The 18,170-nt window shown below is 42.0% G+C and overlaps 1 protein-coding gene across 2 annotated transcripts in view; it reads left to right on the top strand.

Annotated features, from left to right (window-relative positions):
* The first annotated feature begins 7,816 nt into the window (after positions 1-7,816).
* The window catches only part of SNX4 (sorting nexin 4), a 32,872-nt gene continuing 22,518 nt past the window's right edge, over positions 7,817-18,170 (top strand). Inside the window, exons 1-4 of one of the 2 annotated variants that reach the window (XM_064435099.1) lie at positions 7,817-8,085; positions 9,063-9,178; positions 17,607-17,745; positions 17,823-17,972. In XM_064435099.1, the coding sequence (XP_064291169.1) occupies positions 7,891-8,085; positions 9,063-9,178; positions 17,607-17,745; positions 17,823-17,972 (600 nt within the window). In that variant the 5' untranslated portion in view covers positions 7,817-7,890. Of the gene's footprint in view, positions 8,086-8,562; positions 8,697-9,062; positions 9,179-17,606; positions 17,746-17,822; positions 17,973-18,170 lie in introns of those variants that run through there. The other variant, XM_064435100.1, reaches the window with a different exon arrangement.

Genomic DNA, 18,170 nt, shown 5'->3' with positions numbered 1-18,170 from the left:
GGTCCGCCCAGGAACTGCAGTTTGTGAACAAGCCAAGCCTGACTCTCCTCTCGAAATATATACAAATACGAGAGGGGGGGCTGGGGGAAGAAGTCAGGCTCTGAGGAAAAGGGGTTGATTTTTTTTTCCCCCCCGATGTCATTGTGGGGCTGCTCCTGGCTCCATACGGCCCAAGGATCTTTGAAGGGGACCCAAAGCCTGCTGCACGCATCTAATCAAAAAGGCATGGGTACTCCTGCTTGAGCCTTTCATCTGAGTAAAGCACGAAAGGTAATGCCTCAATATGCTGAGCTGCCATTAATTCACCACTTTCCCCCTGTATTTTAGAAATTATCTTTTAAATAAGCTTCAACGGGCTATACTTATAAAGAGATAATTAAAAGTTTTAGGGCAGCTTTTTCAGAAAGACCACATCAATGTGAGCTTAGCCTAAAATAGGTGCTCGCAACCCATTAAAGCAGCAGTATTTAAACATATATGTTTTCCTGAATCAGGGCCTAAAATAATAACGTAGGGCATTTAAATATCTGCTTTCTCCCCAAGATCTCCAGCTGCTCTGCAAAAACTAGTTAGAAATATTATCCCACTTACAAAAGGGAAACTATGAAATGTAGAAGAATTCTGACTTGCCTTGGTTGTTAACACAATCAATCAGTGGCAAAAGGAGGAGTAAAATCCTCAAACTCTTGCCCTATGATCTGCTCCAATCCTTCAGATCAATGTATTTGAGAGTGGCAGAGAAAGAGATGTTGTTATTAAGGCTTTTTGCAGCCAGAAAAAAAAAAAAAATTACAGTTACTGAAAAGCTTTTTATTTATCCCTTTTACAAGGGGTAAATTTTTTTGTTCATTAATCAGTTTGAGGTGGATATGTGGTGTACCTATTGTGTGTGTATTCATTATGGTGAATATTTTCCTCCATTGGACTTCACGGCTCTTTCTTTGTATCCATCTTGCTGATAAATTGCACCCACTTGTTTTGTAAACTATTTATATAAATTGTTCTGTTAGGGTGCTAAATAATGGTATCCCTTTTCCCATCTTCTGTGTTTAAAAAGGGAAAAGAGGAGATGTTAGATGTGGTGCAGGCAGAGCTGATATACATTGTGTGTCTCCTGTGCCATGCCTCTGCAGAGGGTTGCTTGCTCTGCTCTGACTTGCTCCAGGGTGCCCAGATGCAAGTCAGCTCAGCCTGACCATGGGGAAATGCCTGCATGTGCCTGGCCCAAGCTACCACAGACCAAATATGGCCTCTGAGGACTAGGAATGAGCAAATGTTCAGCAAACTTTCACAAAGACGTGATTTTCCAGCAAACATACTGGAACTGCTTTGTGCACAGTGGTTTCTTGGGGTGACCTGCCAAATCTCCTCTCTTGGGTTCAGAGCATTTCAAAATGCCCATGGATTTTTCAGACTGCCAGTTGAATTTTCAGATGTGAGCTCTTGTGTGTGTTACAGGATAACTGGGTAAGGCTTGTGTTAGCAACATCACAGGTTATTCATGATCTATGGGAGCCCTCTTTAAAACCAGGAAGAAACCCCTGCTGCCTATGAAACTTGGAGAGAAATAATGTCCCCAGCAGGAGTCCAGAGGGGCTTTAAACAATGGTGGACATTGACAAAACATGCTGTAGGATTTGGAAGTGCAGGAGAAGCATGGGGTATTATTTTTTCTAGCAGCAGAACCTGGGAAGACAGCAGGACGCCTGCACAATGTCACTGCAGCCAGGGACCCTGAGCTGCAGGATCTGCATTTTCCAAAATTCCAGGCAATCCCAAACAACTTCTGAGCCAGACTGAACCCTATAAAATGCTTTGTCCTGTCTGCAGAATAATCTTAGGGAGAGACTTGTGGCCAGATCTCACTGAAATGAGAGCAAAGGCAGTAGCTGTCCCATGCAATGGCATCTTTACAAGGCAGTGGGATATCTACAGGAAGCTCTGCAAGAGAAAATTTTTGGGTAGCAATGCATGTCCTGCTCTTCCTAAACAGTTATACATATTTTTAGATGGTGTTACACCTTCTGCTTGGCAAAACAAGCTGCCATGATGACATGGGCAGAGGTTTGCTTTCCTAAACTGGCCACTGGGCACTGCCAGCTGCTTTCTGTGCAGGGGAAACCTGCCTGTCTGTTCAGCCCTTGTGTAAGACTGCAGGGAGCTAGATGTACCCTCCTGCAACCTTCATTTTTAGTCCCCTGAGCTGAGGCTATTGCAGGCAAACCTCGTCTGAAGAAGAGGAGGGAAGTGAGGCTGGCATTATGCCATGAGTCACCCCAGGTCAACAGGGGAGCCCCTCAGCATGTGCTCCACTGACCTGACTACCTGCTCTGCTCTGGAGAACCTGGTTATTTCTTAGGACTTATCCAAGGGAAAAAAAAATCGAACTAAAAATCCACCAAAGTTACTTGGGGAAAAGTGAGTACTCTGGGGTTTAGCCTAAAGTGCCTAAACTCACATTATAGAGCTTTGCTTCCATGAAAGAACACAGTGACCTTTTGAGTAAGACACTGGGGAGGAAGAAGAGATAAATGGTTATTTTTATTGTTGGCTTGTTTATTCCTTTCGGTGTAAATTCCCCTGCTCCTCTATTAGTGGTCTGGACAGCCTCATAACTCAAGACACACTGAAGGCTGGATTTAAGCTGAGGAACGTAAGGTCTCTGCAGGGTGATTTTTAAGTTGCATTGTGGGAGCAGTTTTCCCAAAGTTCTCATTTAGGAGCTGGAAGATATTTACTAGAGAAGTAAAATAAAACTTTGGACACCTGAAACAATATAGCATATATTTAAAGGAGGGATTCAAACAGCCTGGGTTTCCACTGTGGGAGGCAAGGCTCAGCAATCAAGCAATAGATTTGAAGCTGCCAACATGGGCAGTAAATACCCCTGCACAGGGTAACCTCATGTGGACATGTGCCAGGTCCAGGTGACTCAAACCTGTCATTATTCCCAGGGGTGAAGACCACCTTCTTGAGACAAGGAATGTGAAGGGAGAGAGAGAAGGGAACCACGTAACCATGCCCCAGACAGTGCTAATGTAAGGGCCAATGCTCCTGAGCTTCTCTGGGCCTCCTCCATGCTTTCCAGGCCCCAGAGATCCCAGCAAGGTCTGGGTTTAAAATGACTGACTACAACAAAAGATCTTAGGTTTGCTTGTGCAATCAGGATATTTCCTTCTGGCCCTCTTGATTGCCTGCACATTACACGATTGGACTAGTATCTGTTGCATCTGCATTGCCCTTTTTAAATCTGTTTATATCAATAGTGATATTGGGCTTCAGATGAGCTCTGTGAGTGTCTTTGTTGTTAGGAGAATTTGTTTTATACTTTGAAGTATTAAAAGACAGTCTAAAGAAAACATCTAGCTGATAGGATCAGGACTTAGCTTTGAGCTAAGTCCTGACGAGCACAAATCCACAGTATGGAATTGTTTTTATGTTGTGTGCTCATATTGTACTACCCACAAGTTGTCCCGGCAGTTAATTAAACCCCAGAAATGTCATCACTTCTGCATCTTATAAGCACGAGATTGGTTTCACTGTACCATCAGAAGTAGTTGCCTGAGAAAGATGTGCACCTTGCAGTGTGGATCCAATCCACCCACTGTCTCCACCCTGCATTCACAAGGGCACAGCTTCCTTGACTGCTTCCAAGATGCACCAACATTAAGTAGAGGTCTATCTGTCTCTACCATTTACAATGTTATTGAGTTGGCTTGTTGTTTTTTTTTTTCTCTTCAATTCTGTCACACATCATCTGGCTTTCTTCCTTTGAAGTTTTCTCATGGCTTGCTTTGAGCTGCTTTTGAAGCCACTTTCAATACATTTTCATTCATACTGTTGATGTGTTTGTACAGATTCTTTCAAAAACGTGGATTAATTTTGGTTTTCTTGTTTTTATTTGTGTACTGAGATATGCTGTTGCTGAAAGGGATGGAAACCACTGCTACCAATTTCAGACTGAGTGAAATTGAATGATTTTCCCCACCCCAAAAGTCACCCATATCTCTTTTCCACTCTTTCTTGGAAAAATTAACAAAATGCTGATTTTCCTATACCCTAGTACTCATTTCACTCAGATATTTAGGTGATAGAAATACGTCTATGAGGAGCCTGAACTCACCTACTTTTCTGCCTGCACTCTGCCATGCTGAAGCAGCTACTTGTGCATTTTACTGACAGTTCCTTGACATTAATTCCTCTTCTGTATTTTCTCAGGGATCCTAAGCAAGCACTGTTTTCTGCTGCATCCATCACACACCAAGGACATCCCACACAGAGGGATGCCAGGCTCTTCAGTGGGAATCAGCCTTTGAAGACCAACAGCACAACCTGGTACCACTTCAGCTGCTGGATGGCTCTGGAGAGCAAATAACTCCAGTTCTGGAGGAATTAGTCTGTAGAGGGAAGTAGGAGCAGTTTGACAGCCTTTGTATTATTATTACTGGTAGTGAAACTATGATAGGATCCAGGAGCCTGAACCATGGATCAGGAATGTGCTTTTGAAGAGAAACTCCTGGCCTTCCTGCTTTGGCTTGTGTTACAAGGCAGCCTTAAGGCAGGCACACGTGGAGTTTTTTTCCAAAAGCAGTTAAATGTAAGTTGTGAAGAGTGGCCAGTCACTGGGAGTGGGCTAGAGGCACACTAAAAATTATCAGCTAAAATCTGTGTGGTGTGGTGGTGGGTTCTCAGCTCCAGGGTGTTGCTCCTTGAATCCATTCTGTGCTGAACCTCCCTGCTTTGGAGCACCAGCACAGCCAGATCCTGCACAGGATACGCAGTCAGCAGGAATATTGGCTGGTTTACTCTCTCTTCCTGAGGTTACTGAAAGGCTGAGGGTGTTGCAGAAGAGATGCAAAGCAGAGCCACTGCTTTAGGTGTTTTCATTCTGGTTCTCAGTAGCATGATGGTTGTTGTTAGTGGTTTTATTATCTTTAAAATCTAATTAATTCTAAGAAGATGAGGCACTCGAAATGAAGATACTGGTAAATAATGTTGTGACAAAGGGGAAAGTATCTGAAATATTTTTCATTAATATGACTTTTTTTTTTATGTGTGTTATTTGATAGAGCAACGCAAGCTGTCGAAAAATTCAGTAAGAACACATAAAACAAAACACACCAGGAAACCAGTTTATAAGGTAATATAGCTTTCTTCCATCAAAAAGCAGTTTATCCAATATAACAGTAGGATTAAAACAAATAGATTTACAGAATAGAAAAGATGGAGTTCCCTGTTTTCCTGAGACTGTAATGGGACTCAGGGCAGCTTCAGAGACTGAAGGGACTTGTAGGTGGGAAGTTGAGTAGAGTTTGCCTTAAGTTGAAGAACAAGGGACCTGCTGCCCAGTGAAGATGCTGAAGAGCAGGAGAGTGTCCTGGTTAAACTGACCTGCAGGAGATTGGAGTCACATGCTGACAAGAGGGGATTCAGGGAGGCCCTGGGTGCATGAGTGGTTGTGCCTAGTTAGGGGGGAAGCACCACAGTTTATTTTGACGAAGTAGCACAAGTCCTGGAGGATCTCCTGAGAGCAGCACTGTGCTGTGAGGAAATGCTGTTATCCCACTTTGCAGGCTGAGGTAGGGAAACATGGCTCAGGAAGAGGACTTTGCTGGACACTTTGGTGTTTATGGAAGATCTCTCCATTGCACATTGTTTTTTTCAAGACATCTCACTCTCCTCTGAACTCTCCAGGCTGTAATGTACGTGAGGGCTACCCAGGCTCCCAGTCATCTTGATTTAGGCATTTCTACCACTACCCTCACACTATATATGTAATGTTTTAACTCTTCTCCACATCTTTTAGTGCGTGAAGAAAATTCAAAAGTGAAAATAGTTTTGGAAATCATAGGATGTTAGACCTACAATATATTATGGTACTTTATTGATAATGTTGTTTCCATAATAAAAAAAATTAATAGAAAGTATGATATCCTGCATGAGTTTCACATAAATATTTCCATTCTATAACTGATAGAGATCAGAAAAATTTCAGTATGCACATGCTGCAAATGCAAGTGTAATTGATACAAGGTATGTATCTTGATGTACATCTTGAGTAAACATAAGAAAACCATAGCTTAATGAAAAGCAGACTGTGTCTTACAACATGCAATCGTGCTTTTACATCTGAACTGGACCTTGGGTTTAGAAAACAAATCTTAAATCAGTCCTATTCAGAGGACAAATCACAGTTCACATACTTGTAAAAAACTTTTGTTTTAGGAAAGCCTTTTGTGGAAAAGCTTGGGAAACTCCATACAGCTACAGTGGTGGAGGGGTGGGAAAGGATAGACTGAGGTATCAGTTCAAACAATCTGAGGAAAAAGTTGCATAAACATTGAAGACAACAGAATAGAAACCAGACGCCAAATATTAATTCATGGGGTCTTCAAAGGGGATTTTGAGATTTATTTTAATTGTTGTTGAAAGAAAAAGATTAATTTTTGGATGAAAAATGTATGCAAATTCATCTCTGGTCAACACTACAAAAACCCCATTTCCTACACAAAGCAGAAAAAAGCAAAGCAAAGAAGCGCATAATATGAACTCTGTAATCCCCAAAGTGGCCTTTAACCTGGGTTTGAAAAGAGTAGGAAAAGAAAAAAGCTACATAAGAATAATAAAGAATGTAGTGTTTGAATCAAAGGACATGAATCTGGTGCAAGAATGGGAAATCTCAAGGGTTGATGGGATATGTAAACCAGGGAATAATGACATGGTTCCTGAGTGTCCAAAATGGTATTTGGAGAATGAGGAATAAATAGGAACAACCTCTTCATCCAGTTCGCCAGTCCCAGAGGGACTGTGTAAGCACCATGGCATCATGAGGGAATAAACCCAATACTGAAGATGTATATATGTATAAATCTACAGTGTATGATGTTCTGTAGGGCCTGAAGGGTGCACTTCCCGAATATGTCTCCAAAAGGACAGACAGGGAATGACAGAAATGTACAGGGTTTTTTTTCCTGCTCAATGAGAAGAGATGGGACGGTTGGGGCTTTCATTAAATAACGTCAGAGGCTTCCCCAGAGCTGAACTTGGCAGGTTTTACCTACTCCAATCCCTCCTGAGGAAGCGTGGCAGGGTGGAACATCCTTGAGTGTTGCCCAGCAGAGCTGGTGGGCAGGAGAACGCACCTCTGCATGTCCAGCCACTGCTGGGAGGGAGCCGATGGAAAAGGGAACACAGCACGGCCGAGTCCTTCAGTACTCCTAAAGGAGTGAGTGGAAATAACAGGCTGGTGGGCTTCAAAAAAACAACCCGAGCTGCCTAATGCTAACAAACATCCTGTGGGAAAGTTAATGGCTGCTGAAAGAGACTCAGTAAAGGAAAGTGACAAATCTTGCGGTAGATGAAAGATGAGAAAGTATCTGAAATGTTTCCCATTCATGTAGAATTTAATTTTTGTTTAAGGTGTGCTATTTGCCATAACAACACAGGGTGTCAAAAAAACCCAACCAACCAACCAAAAGACAAGGAGGAAAGGTGTGCAAAGCATGGCACGAGAAACTCTTCAGTGACCTGAGAACTAAGAGGGGAAACAACGACACAAACAAATTTTAGAAATAAACATTTACAGCTGTAGGAGTGCGGCTGAGGGGCCGGGGGAAGCTCTGCCCGGGGCAGGGGCTCAAGGCTGCCCGTGGGCGAGCGGAGCACGGTGACAGCGAGGGGCGGCCGTGCACAGGGGCACGAACGAGCCCCTTCTGGGCACCGGGGTGGGCAGGCCGCCCTCAGCACCCCCGCATCGAGCCTCTCTCTCCCCGGGCACGGGAGACAGCGGAGGGCCAGGGCCAGGGCCAGGGCCAGGGCCGGGGCCGGGCGGCCTCGCCCCGCCGCAGCCCCGCGGACACACCCCGGCCCGGCCCGGCTCTGGGGCCGGCCATGGGCTCGCCCGGAGCCGCCTCAGCGCCTGCGCGGAGCGCCGCGGCCGAGCCCCCGAGCCCCATGGAGAGCACCGAGCCCGAGCCGAGCGGCAGCCGCCCGGAGGAGGAGGAAGAGGAGGAGGAAGAAGAGGAGGAAGAAGAAGAGGAAGAAGACGACGGCGCCCTGCCGGCCCCGAAGCAGCCCTTGGCCGCGGTGAGGGTGCGGAGGGCGGTGGCGGAGGGGCAGCGTCCCCCTCCCCGGGCTGTCGGCCTGCTCCGCCGGGCGAGCACCGGCCTTTCCTGAGCGCGCTGCCCGGGCCGGGCGGGAGGGTGGCGGGGCTCGGCGGGCCGGGCGCTCGCTCAGCGCTGCCCCCGCGGCGGGAAGGGGCTACAGGTGGGTCCGGCCCTTCCTTCGCTGCCGGGGGCCGAGCCCCGCTCGGTGCAGCGCGGGGCAGAGCTGTGCTGCATGACCCTCTGAGCTGCGGGGCTCTCTTCGCAGCCCCGTCCTGGCCGCTGTGGGAGAGCTTTGTGTGCCCTCTGTCCTCGCCCCTAATGTCAGGTTATTGTTTATTATTATCAGTTATGTTTTTGTCTCCCCCTCCCCCCTTAATTTCACAAATGACTCCCCCTCCCTGCTCAGTGCAGCTCTGCCTTTCCATGGTGGGCGTGTGGTCCTCACTGATTTCTGGCGGCCAGTGTGTAAAAGATAACGATCCTCCTCTGAGAGATTAAAAGAAAAACATCTTGGTCCGGATATATTCTGTTTCCTGTGAAAGGGGAGAGGTGGCTACACGTGTCCCGGGTGTCCTGAAGAGGAGTTCACTGGTAGCTGGAAAGTGTTTGGATTGAAAATACTGGGGTTAGCGTGTTTGTTTTTTAAAAAAAGGTTACTTTGTTACCTGTAAAGAAAACTATTTCTCGTTTCTGTATCCTCCTGGCTCAGGGTGGTTTTTGGTACCTGAAGTTGTCAGTTTGTTGACTTTTCTGTTTTCCCCTAAAGAAGGTTTCCAGTTTTCACTTGCAAATGTGGTACAGAACACAGGTAGAAAGCAAAGCCCTGTCAAAGCCTTTATTCCATAGAGACTTTTCTTATTTGAACAAATGTGGTGTGGGAGAAAGGGAGGCAAGGTTAGTAGCCTTTGCCTTGTGTGGTTAATGTTACATGAATCTTTATTTTCCTCTTCTAAAAAGATGGAAGACTGTTTGGCAAAGAAAATGGAAATCACGGTTTCAGAAGCTGAAAAACGGACTGGGAGGAATGCCATGAACATACAAGAAACATACACTGCTTACCTCATTGAGACTAGGTGGGTGATGAGAGCTCAGTCTCAAGCGTACATGGATGTGCCATTCTAAACAGATTTTCCCTCCTTCCACCCCTAAAAATAATCAGGTACAGTTGATGAGAGGATTTAGCTGTTTTGTGCTTTGTTATGTGGTTATCAACACTGAAGGAACTTTTCCTGAGATAATTTGGCAGCTGATCTCCAGTTCAGTACTGGTGCTGGTTTTGTGTAACTGTGTACTGTAATTCTTCATTTGGAGCTGGGTGGAAAAATGTGTGTTTGAAAGTTGTTGCATTAAAATGGTGCCAGCAACTGCTTGGTTATTTCTTGGACATAAGTTGGACAAATTTATACAGATATTTGTGAGATTGGATGTGAGAGAGGTCTAAAGTAACTGTTAGGCTTGCTTGAGATGACAAGAAAGAGAGAAGTCTCATGACTTATGTCATGTGGTCAAAATTTATTGCTCAGCTTATATTTGAAGTGTTCTGCCTGATCTGATTACCACATACTCCTTGTAGATGGTTTAAGGGTTAGAGTTAGTTAACTATTTCCTTTCTTCATACTAGCTTGAACTTTCACTGGGGAACTTACTGCTCTTAATCATCTTGTGTTAACAAGATGAATACTACTGGTATGGTAAACACTCTTAGTACCACAAGCAGAAAATTTCAAGTATTGAGTAGTGAGAAAAACTTGAAAATCTCTTCTAACTTATCCGTACTTCCCAGACAGTAACAGATGACTCCTGTTATGTGGGATCATGTTGCTCAGCTGAAGCAAGAATTTCAAAATTAGACTTTGTTACGAGTTTTGTGTACCTCTTCTTTATATTACTAGTTTTAACCTTTAGGCCTTGCCTTTGGAATTATCTGCTGTACAAAGAAAACCTTCTGAAACAAAGCAGTTGCATTTTGCAAAGGCTCTGAAGAGTTCAAATTGTAATACTGTCACATAAGCCTTCTATCTGCTGGTTAAAAGGCTTCTTAGCTTGTTTGGCTGGTGGACACACCAGTCACACTGACTGCAGGCCTGCTGGGATAAGTTTACTATATTTTTGCTAAACTTAAAGAACAAAGTCCAAAACAGACATACATTTTTCAAATATTGTAGCTCTTTGACAGTTGCTCAGATGCTTAAAAATACTTTTACAGTGTGTTGATATTAAAGATCACACCTTCTTGTGTTGGTAGTGTTATTTCTGTTGTAATGATATTTCTGAAGGAAAAGAGAAGAAAATTGGAATCATTGGGGCCTAACTGTGGTATGAAGTGTACTCTGGGGGCAGATTTCTGCAGCCCCAGAACATGCTGACTGCATCTCCTTTTCCAGTCATCCTTGCATTACTTTAGAGTTGCTCCCACTGGTCTTTCCCAGTTGTTCTTTCGTAGTGGCAAAGCTGTACTTTGCTGGCCAGATTGTGTTCTTTCATTAGGATTTATTTTACTCTGTGGTCAGCAAATACCGAGACCAATTACATGTTTGTCACAGAGCGACTGAAAATGTGTGTTTGTCACATCTCTAATAAAATAGGTTCTCTATTTCTTTTGCTGAGAAGGCAAAACTTCTTGCATAAATATAATTGGTGGCTATTAAATGTGCTTCCTGCTGAGCCTGTAGCTGTAGGTGGGCTTCACAGTAATTTGTCTGGGTAATAAGATATTTTGTAGCTGAAGAATAAAAGTGTTTATAGTAATATAAAGGGAAGACCACTTAATAATAGTTGCATTATGTTTATGTGAACTGGGGTTCCGCCATTACTGCTATCTAGGATTTAATTTCAGTTTGGATTGAGGAATTCTATCTGGGTGAATAAGAGACACAAGATGGATACAATTACGACCATGGTATATTTGTTATAGAACAGGAGCTGAGTGCTTAAACCTTTAATGCATAAGTTTCACTGGTGCTGGTGAAAGTGTTTTCAAAATGCATTGATGGTGTTACTTAGTTTTCCTTTTTAAATGAAAAGATTTATTACTATGTGCACATTTTTGCTTGACTTTTGTTGATTTTTTTATTAATGTCATGTTATACTTTGATGTAGATATATTTCTTTGAGACAAAACAAACTCCATTGCTGTAGACTGCAGAGCATCAGGAAATTCCAAGGGTTGTGCTTCCTGAAAACATCTTCTTGCTTTAGACTTTTCTACGTTAGCTAATTTGACTTTTTTATGATGAGCTATTTCCATTCAATTAGTCATAATGTCAGTTTGTTTCACAGCTTCTGTTAAACTAGGCAGTTATTTAAAAATAAATCAATTTTTATATTCCCCCTCTGAGAACAGAGGTCACTTCTACCTATTTGTGGGAAATGGCATTAAGGCAAGTAGATATTCTTAAGATGTGTAGCTAAATATTCTTTCTTGAGATGTGCCCAGCATATCACTTGCTTTCTATAAGGAAAGTAGCAAATATCCAGGATCTTACTTAAATCTGGACTTGCTTGTTAGAATTTTGGGCAGCTGTGTCTCTACATCATAGTGTGCATGAAACTACAAGAACTTGGGTAGAATAAACCCCTGATTCTGACTCCTGGCTTTGTACCTGTTATTGCCATGATAGAGCTGAAAGTTAATCAGAATGCAGAGCACCTCTAAAGTGCTCTGTGGTATTGCACTTTTAATTATAGGACACACAGGGAATGCCTTTTTTTTCCTGGTCTCCTTTAAAGTAAACTGTTTCTTCTGTAGTAGTAGGACACTTCCATTTAGTTCACTTTCCTTTCATCCCTGTTGACTAAAAGATTTCTATCCCAGCCTTCCCGATCAAACAATATGATGACTAGCATGTTTTTTCTGTTTTGTTCTATTTTAAATGTGGCTTTGGGAAAAAGTAGCACAAGTTAGTGCAGTCTGCTATCCAACCACTTAATAGCTGGATCTCTGGTTTCCAACCCTACTAGTCTTCACTTTCTCTTGCAGTAATTTGACAAGGGGGCTCATTTTATTTCGTTTTTACTACCACAGTATGGCTGGGAAGTTACTAGCCTTGTTTCTGATTACAGTCTTTGGAAAGTTTTCCACTAGTTAAATTGTGATATGAGTGTTACCTGCTTCTCTGTTAAGACCTTGGATTGCCCATCCAAAGTGTGAGAACTTCTATAGAAAGTTTCTGTGAGAGAAATGGACTTGGAAATCAGTAGCTAGCCAGGCCACAGTTCAGTGATAGCAGTGCTGCATTGTGGGATTTCAGGAGCTTTTCCTTTGTTATATTTTGTTTAGTACCCTTCTCAAAGTTTCTTTTTTCACACTGGGCTAGGTGAAAAGCCCAGGCATGGGTTTCCTGAGAAGAGGCAAAGGATGAATGCCCACAGAGGGCAAATGTTGTCTTCTGATAGAATAGTAAAGGGCAGATTTTGTCCAATGGGAATCAGGAAGATATGTCCAAAGTACTCCAAAGGAGATATGAGGGAAAAAGTCTAAATTCAGCATGAGCTTTAAACAGGGAGGTGAGGTTGGGAAGTGAAAGAAGACAGAGGATTTGAGAAGTTAGTTTTCTGTTGGTTTTTACTTGGTAGGAACTATGAATCATTCATCTTCCTGAGAAATGTATGTTTTTGTTAAATACAGTAAACTGGGTGACAGTATAAAAAAACCCAAGGAATCACCTGGCTGTGAAAAATCTTCTGTCAAGAGAAATGCCTCCTTGTCATACAGCTTGCCAGGTAGAAGAGCAGCTGTCTTAAACTGCTGTCTTAAACATCAGCTGTCTGAGAGGCCTGAATAGAGAGACTATTTCTAAATAGCTGTTAGAAAAAGTTTCCCATCCCTCTAAAATGGTGTTCCTCTGCACAGGGAGTGAACCTTGCCCACTACAGGGAGTGGAAGTGTCACTTCTCATACACTGGAAGGTCAAAGGTTGAAAGCAGAGTTACTGCTTCCCTCATTGAAGAGATGATTACTTTTACAAGGAAATAAATCTGTGTATTTCCTTCTTGTTGGATTTAGTACTTCACAGCCATTTGTCTTTATTGCATTCAGAATTATTTAATGGCTCATTTAAGATAATTAGTTTTAAATGGGAAGTGAGAAGAGGTTAATTAGATGGACTAAAGTTTTCACATTGACACTTTGAATTAAGGCAAATAAATGAGACATGGAGTAATGTAATCTTTGAATTGGTTATGATAACATCAGTTATAAATGTAAAAGCTGAAGGTTTCAATTATGTCTTTTTAATTTTTTTGGGCAGGTTGGTTCATTCGATGAATAACTTGCATTGTTAAAAGTGTCCTTAAAGGGGAAACATATGGTTTTCCTGCCTGAAGACTGTACAAGTATTATATTGTGTTTTTAGAACCAAAACAAATTGAGAAGTTTGACTGAATGTCAACAAGTGATTATAATCTTAATTGAAACTGGTCTGCAATACTTGCATTTAATGGGGAAGTTCATAACGTTGTCTAAAAAATTAGATGGTAGTGAAGGTATTAAGTCTAATGAGTACCTTTGTGGATTTCTACTTCCTTTCTGAAATGGTGTTCCTGGGGAGGAAATGCTCTTGTAATTGGTGATATTTCATGACCGTATGTAATCAGGCAGAAACATTTTGGTGTGATTAAAAAAAAAATTCTCTTATCTTGGTTGCCTGTCCTAAATCCATCCATGCAGTTTCAAACTCTTGTCGCCTCATTTAAAAGGCCATGGTGCTGACCCAGGTTCCTATCTGAGGGCTGTGCAGTGCTTGCCCACCACAGCTTTGCAAAGAACTTGGCTGCTCCCCTCCTTTAGCCAACTTTGCAGCATTGTGTGCTCCAGAGTGCACAGCCTGGGGCTTTACTGTAAGCCTGGGGGGTGCAACTGATGCTAACGATTTCAAAATGTCTTAAATGTATTCAAATCAATCAATTAAAGAAGCATGGCTTCTTTGTTAGGTGCTATATAGGTGCTCTCCTGATGAAGATAAAAGGAGGTGTAAAAGGCAGTGTTTGCACTCCTGAGACACTGAGCATAAATGTATGTTAGAATAAAGGAAACAAGTATGGTCTGAGATGAGAATAATGTCAGGTTGCTTAACACACTCTGTGGTGAGGTGGTTGTATCAGATGCTGTCTAGTTAAGAAAGAATTAACTACACAGGTTTGACCTTCAAGATTCTCTGGTAGCAATTTAATCTTCAGGGTGTAGAGTGAGGTTTTTGTGTCCCTCACAAGGGTTGTAAAGGTTGATTAACTGAGACTGGGGGAAGCCTGGCTGTTGTCCACAGATCTGCTTTGTCAGAATAAATTGACAATAGACAGATGTAGTAAACTTCCTTAGTGTCTTCAGTGTGGGCAGGGTAGGTGCAGTGAGTGGTATGAACTGGTCTGGCAGTCTGCTTCCTTCCTCCTGGAGTTCTTGAGGCCCTGTATGGGCATAAAACTTCAAGTAACAAGGTAGTGGTTTGTGCTGATGTAGGACTAGGCTTCTCTATAAAGCTGTGGTCCTTTCCTGCTGAAGTGTTATGCTCCCAAATGACCCTTTAAAATTTTTGATTAATATTTATTTTTCTGCTTAATGTGTGTGGACTGAGATGTTACTACTGTGTTTTTTTTTCAAATAACTGATGGGTTCTTATTAATTGTAGCAAATATAAAGCTGATAAGCAGGCATTTTCAGAAATGGTTTTGCTTTTCTTTTCCCCCCCACAGTTAAGGCTCAGCCTGGCCTTTGCTTCTCCTACTTTCTAATTAACTCTGCAAAACTATTAGGGAGCATTATAAGCATGAGTTAGATGCTTATAGAGATGGACCATTCTCTGTCAGAAGGCTGGCACAGCAGCACCTGTGTCTGCAGCACAGATTTGTCCTCCTGGGATGTGGCTGGGTTCTCAGGGCAGTCCTGACCCGTGTTTTTCTTATCTCCCTATTTATGCTTGCTTGTGCAGTCTGTTCTCAGGCAGGATCCCCATAATGCTATCATGTATTGATGGTAGCAGTCTTTCTTAAGGGTTGACAATAAGCCATGTGGAAATCTTGAATCCCAGGGTGTAAGTCAGTGCAGCTGTTGGTAGGCTACTGAAGCTGAAGATAAAAAGGATCGGTAATTCTGAAGTACTTTTATGAGAGTGTCTTGAATGGCCAGATTGTTTACCAAACCCTGCTGGGAGTTTTTCCTCCAGGAATGCAGTGTTTGCACCTTCAGCTTTTGACTAAACAATTAATCTTTTAAAGCACAGTAGCTCAATTCCTTGTCTATTCAAATTTAGCTCTTACTCATCAATAGTTCAATCACTAGATACCTGCTCTGAGCTCAAGTGTTCTTGTAATATTTGAATGGTGCAGCAGTTAGTGTGGGGAGGAATGCTGCACAGCCTGTCAGTGCAGGCTAGGCTGAGCTTACCCTCTTCAGAACTCAGTATTTGCAGGTGCAGCTTCATTGAATTTAAATACTCTAATGGGGAGGAATTCTGTGGGATGCTGGCAGTGTGAATAGTGGCTGTCAGTAGTGTACTCACCTTTTCCTCTTGAGTCACTCTCAAATAGTTTTGATCTGCAGCTGTTTGTGTTGAATGCTATGAATTTATCCTTTTTTCTTCTTAGTTGTGAAGTTTTTTTTCCCTACAAATTCAGTCACCTGGAATGAATGTCCTTTACCCAAGGCACGGGTAGATACATAAAAGTTGTTCCACCTTACTAAGTTAAAAAAGTATCTTTCGTGTTCTTCCATATGACATTATTCTACCTGAAAATGTAACTAAACCAAAGTATATAGCAAGACTGTTCCTCTCAAATGAGGGCTCACAAATAGAGGCACCTTGTAATTTTTTTAAATGTATAAGATAATTGGGGCAGCTTTGGAGTGGGATTGTTTGTTTTTCAGTAAGATTATTAGAAATCTGACCTTGTAGGTTAAGAATAGCTTAAAAAATTACCAATAATTTGTGTGCTACTTAGGTGTTTTAAAACTTCACAAAGTTCTTACTAATTCAAGAACTGTAAAGCCTGACTTTTGGTGGAAAAAATGATGTAGCATTCTCTTCTTCTGAATACCGTATGAGTAACCACTTGTAGTTCATAATTTATTGTTCCCCATTCTGAGTTCTCCAGCACCAGAAGGATGTGGACTAACTGAAGCAAGTCCAGTGAAGGGCTGTGAGGATGGTTATGGGCTTGGATTGTCCGATCTGCAGGGAGAGGCTGAAAGAGATGGAGTTGTTCAGCCTGTGCAAGAGAGCTCATTTTAGCAGTTGTGGATCAGTACCTGATGGGGAGGTAAAGAGGATGGAGTCAGACTCCTTCTGTCATGCTGAGAGGGCAAAGGGCAGTGCCCACAAATTCAAAGTGGGAAATTCCAGGTAAAAGTAAGAAAACCTCTTTATTGTGAGGTTTGTCAAACATGGGAGTGGGTTGCTCAATCTGGTGGTAGAGCCTCAGTCCTTGGAGATACTCAAAACCCAAGTGGATGTGGCTCAGCACATCCTGCTTTGAGCAAGGAGCTGGATCACAGACATGCCGAGGTTCCTTCCAAACTCAGCAGTCAATACTGTTCTTTGTAGGGTTATGCCAGTGTTTTGTGTGCTAGTTAGTAATTTAAATGAAGAGTAAAGTAGATATAGACATCACTGTTTTCTGTTAAGTGCCTTATGTGAATTCTCTCTCTGTGCTTATTCTAGCATATGCTAACTGCTGGAAGTGTTGCTACCCAATGCTTATTTTATGATATTGCAAAGTATTTCTATTGCTTTGAATAGGATTGGAAAGTAATACAAATATTTGACAAGAAAAGTAATTTTTCATACAAGACATTCAATGATTTCTCCTTTTATAGTAGCATAAAACTCTTTATTACCTTGCTAGGTCATGTTGGTTTTGAGTCTTCAACGAATTTTTCAGACACATCAATTTTGTACCTGCTCGCTCTAGCTAGTTTGTTAAGGTTTTAGTCCTTAAATATAAAAACATGTCACTTTGAACAAAAAAGGAAAATTGGAAGTACTTGGAAATTTGCTTTTTTTATAAAAATATCCTTTAAGTTTTTTAAGTTTTGAAGTTGTATTTGTAATTGTATCTACTGTTGTATCCAAGACAATTTTTATCCTCTGAAGACTTTCCCACTGAATTGTCCATTTCTTCTTACAATATTATGTATCCTTCAGGTACTCATGAAATTTTGCTAACTTGGAACCTTACACTTTTCCAAGAGAAATAGGGCTGTTTCTGTAAGGGTTTGGACTAAGCCACATGTGTCTCTTTACTTGGTTGTGACCTACCTGTTTGTTTTTGATGTGTAAGTGCATTGACTTTTCCTGTGTTCCTAGCAAATTCAGGTGCTATCAGGCAGAAATTATAAATATTTTTAAATTAAGTATGTAGACATGAAATTAACTAAGGTTACTTTAGGTTATGGGCAAGTCATGCAGTAATCACTACTATACTTGGGGCTTTTCTTCTAATTGCACTGATGGTTTTTGAGGGAGTAGGTGATGTCTCACTAATATTTAAATTTGCTGCTTTATCTTTCAGAGCTGTTGAGTCCCAGAGTGAGGGACAATGTGCCCCAGTGGAGTCCCTGTGGAGACGTTACAGTGAATTTGAGTTGTTGAGGAATTATTTGTCAGTTACCTACCCACATATTGTTGTTCCACCTTTGCCAGAAAAAAGGGTAAGGAAACCGAGACTGTGGCTTGCTTTGTTTTGTTTGTTTTTTAATTTACTGTTGACACTCTTCTGTTTAACTAGGCTGACTTTGTTTGGCATAAGCTATCAGCAGATAATATGGATCCAGATTTTGTGGAAAGAAGAAGAATTGGTCTGGAAAACTTCTTGTTACGTGTGGCTTCACATCCTGTTCTTTGCCAAGACAAAATCTTTTATGCGTTTTTAATGCAGGTATAGTAAAGTTATTTCTAAATACATTATTTAGTGATTATTTAATTAAGATAATGTCCTTTTGATCTTTTCTATTGACCCATAACTTGTTCTGTGTCAGGAGGAAAGACAGACAACATGAATAAACTTGAGGTGGAAAAGACTTGTCCAGCTAGAAGCTTGAGAGCAGCCTGCAGCTGTACAGTTGCCCTTCTAATC

Source organism: Passer domesticus, chromosome 10, assembly GCF_036417665.1.
Source record: "Passer domesticus isolate bPasDom1 chromosome 10, bPasDom1.hap1, whole genome shotgun sequence".
Classification (NCBI taxonomy): Eukaryota; Metazoa; Chordata; class Aves; order Passeriformes; family Passeridae; genus Passer; species Passer domesticus.
Note: the sequence above shows the minus strand (reverse complement) of the source record. Positions and strands in the feature narration are given on the sequence as shown.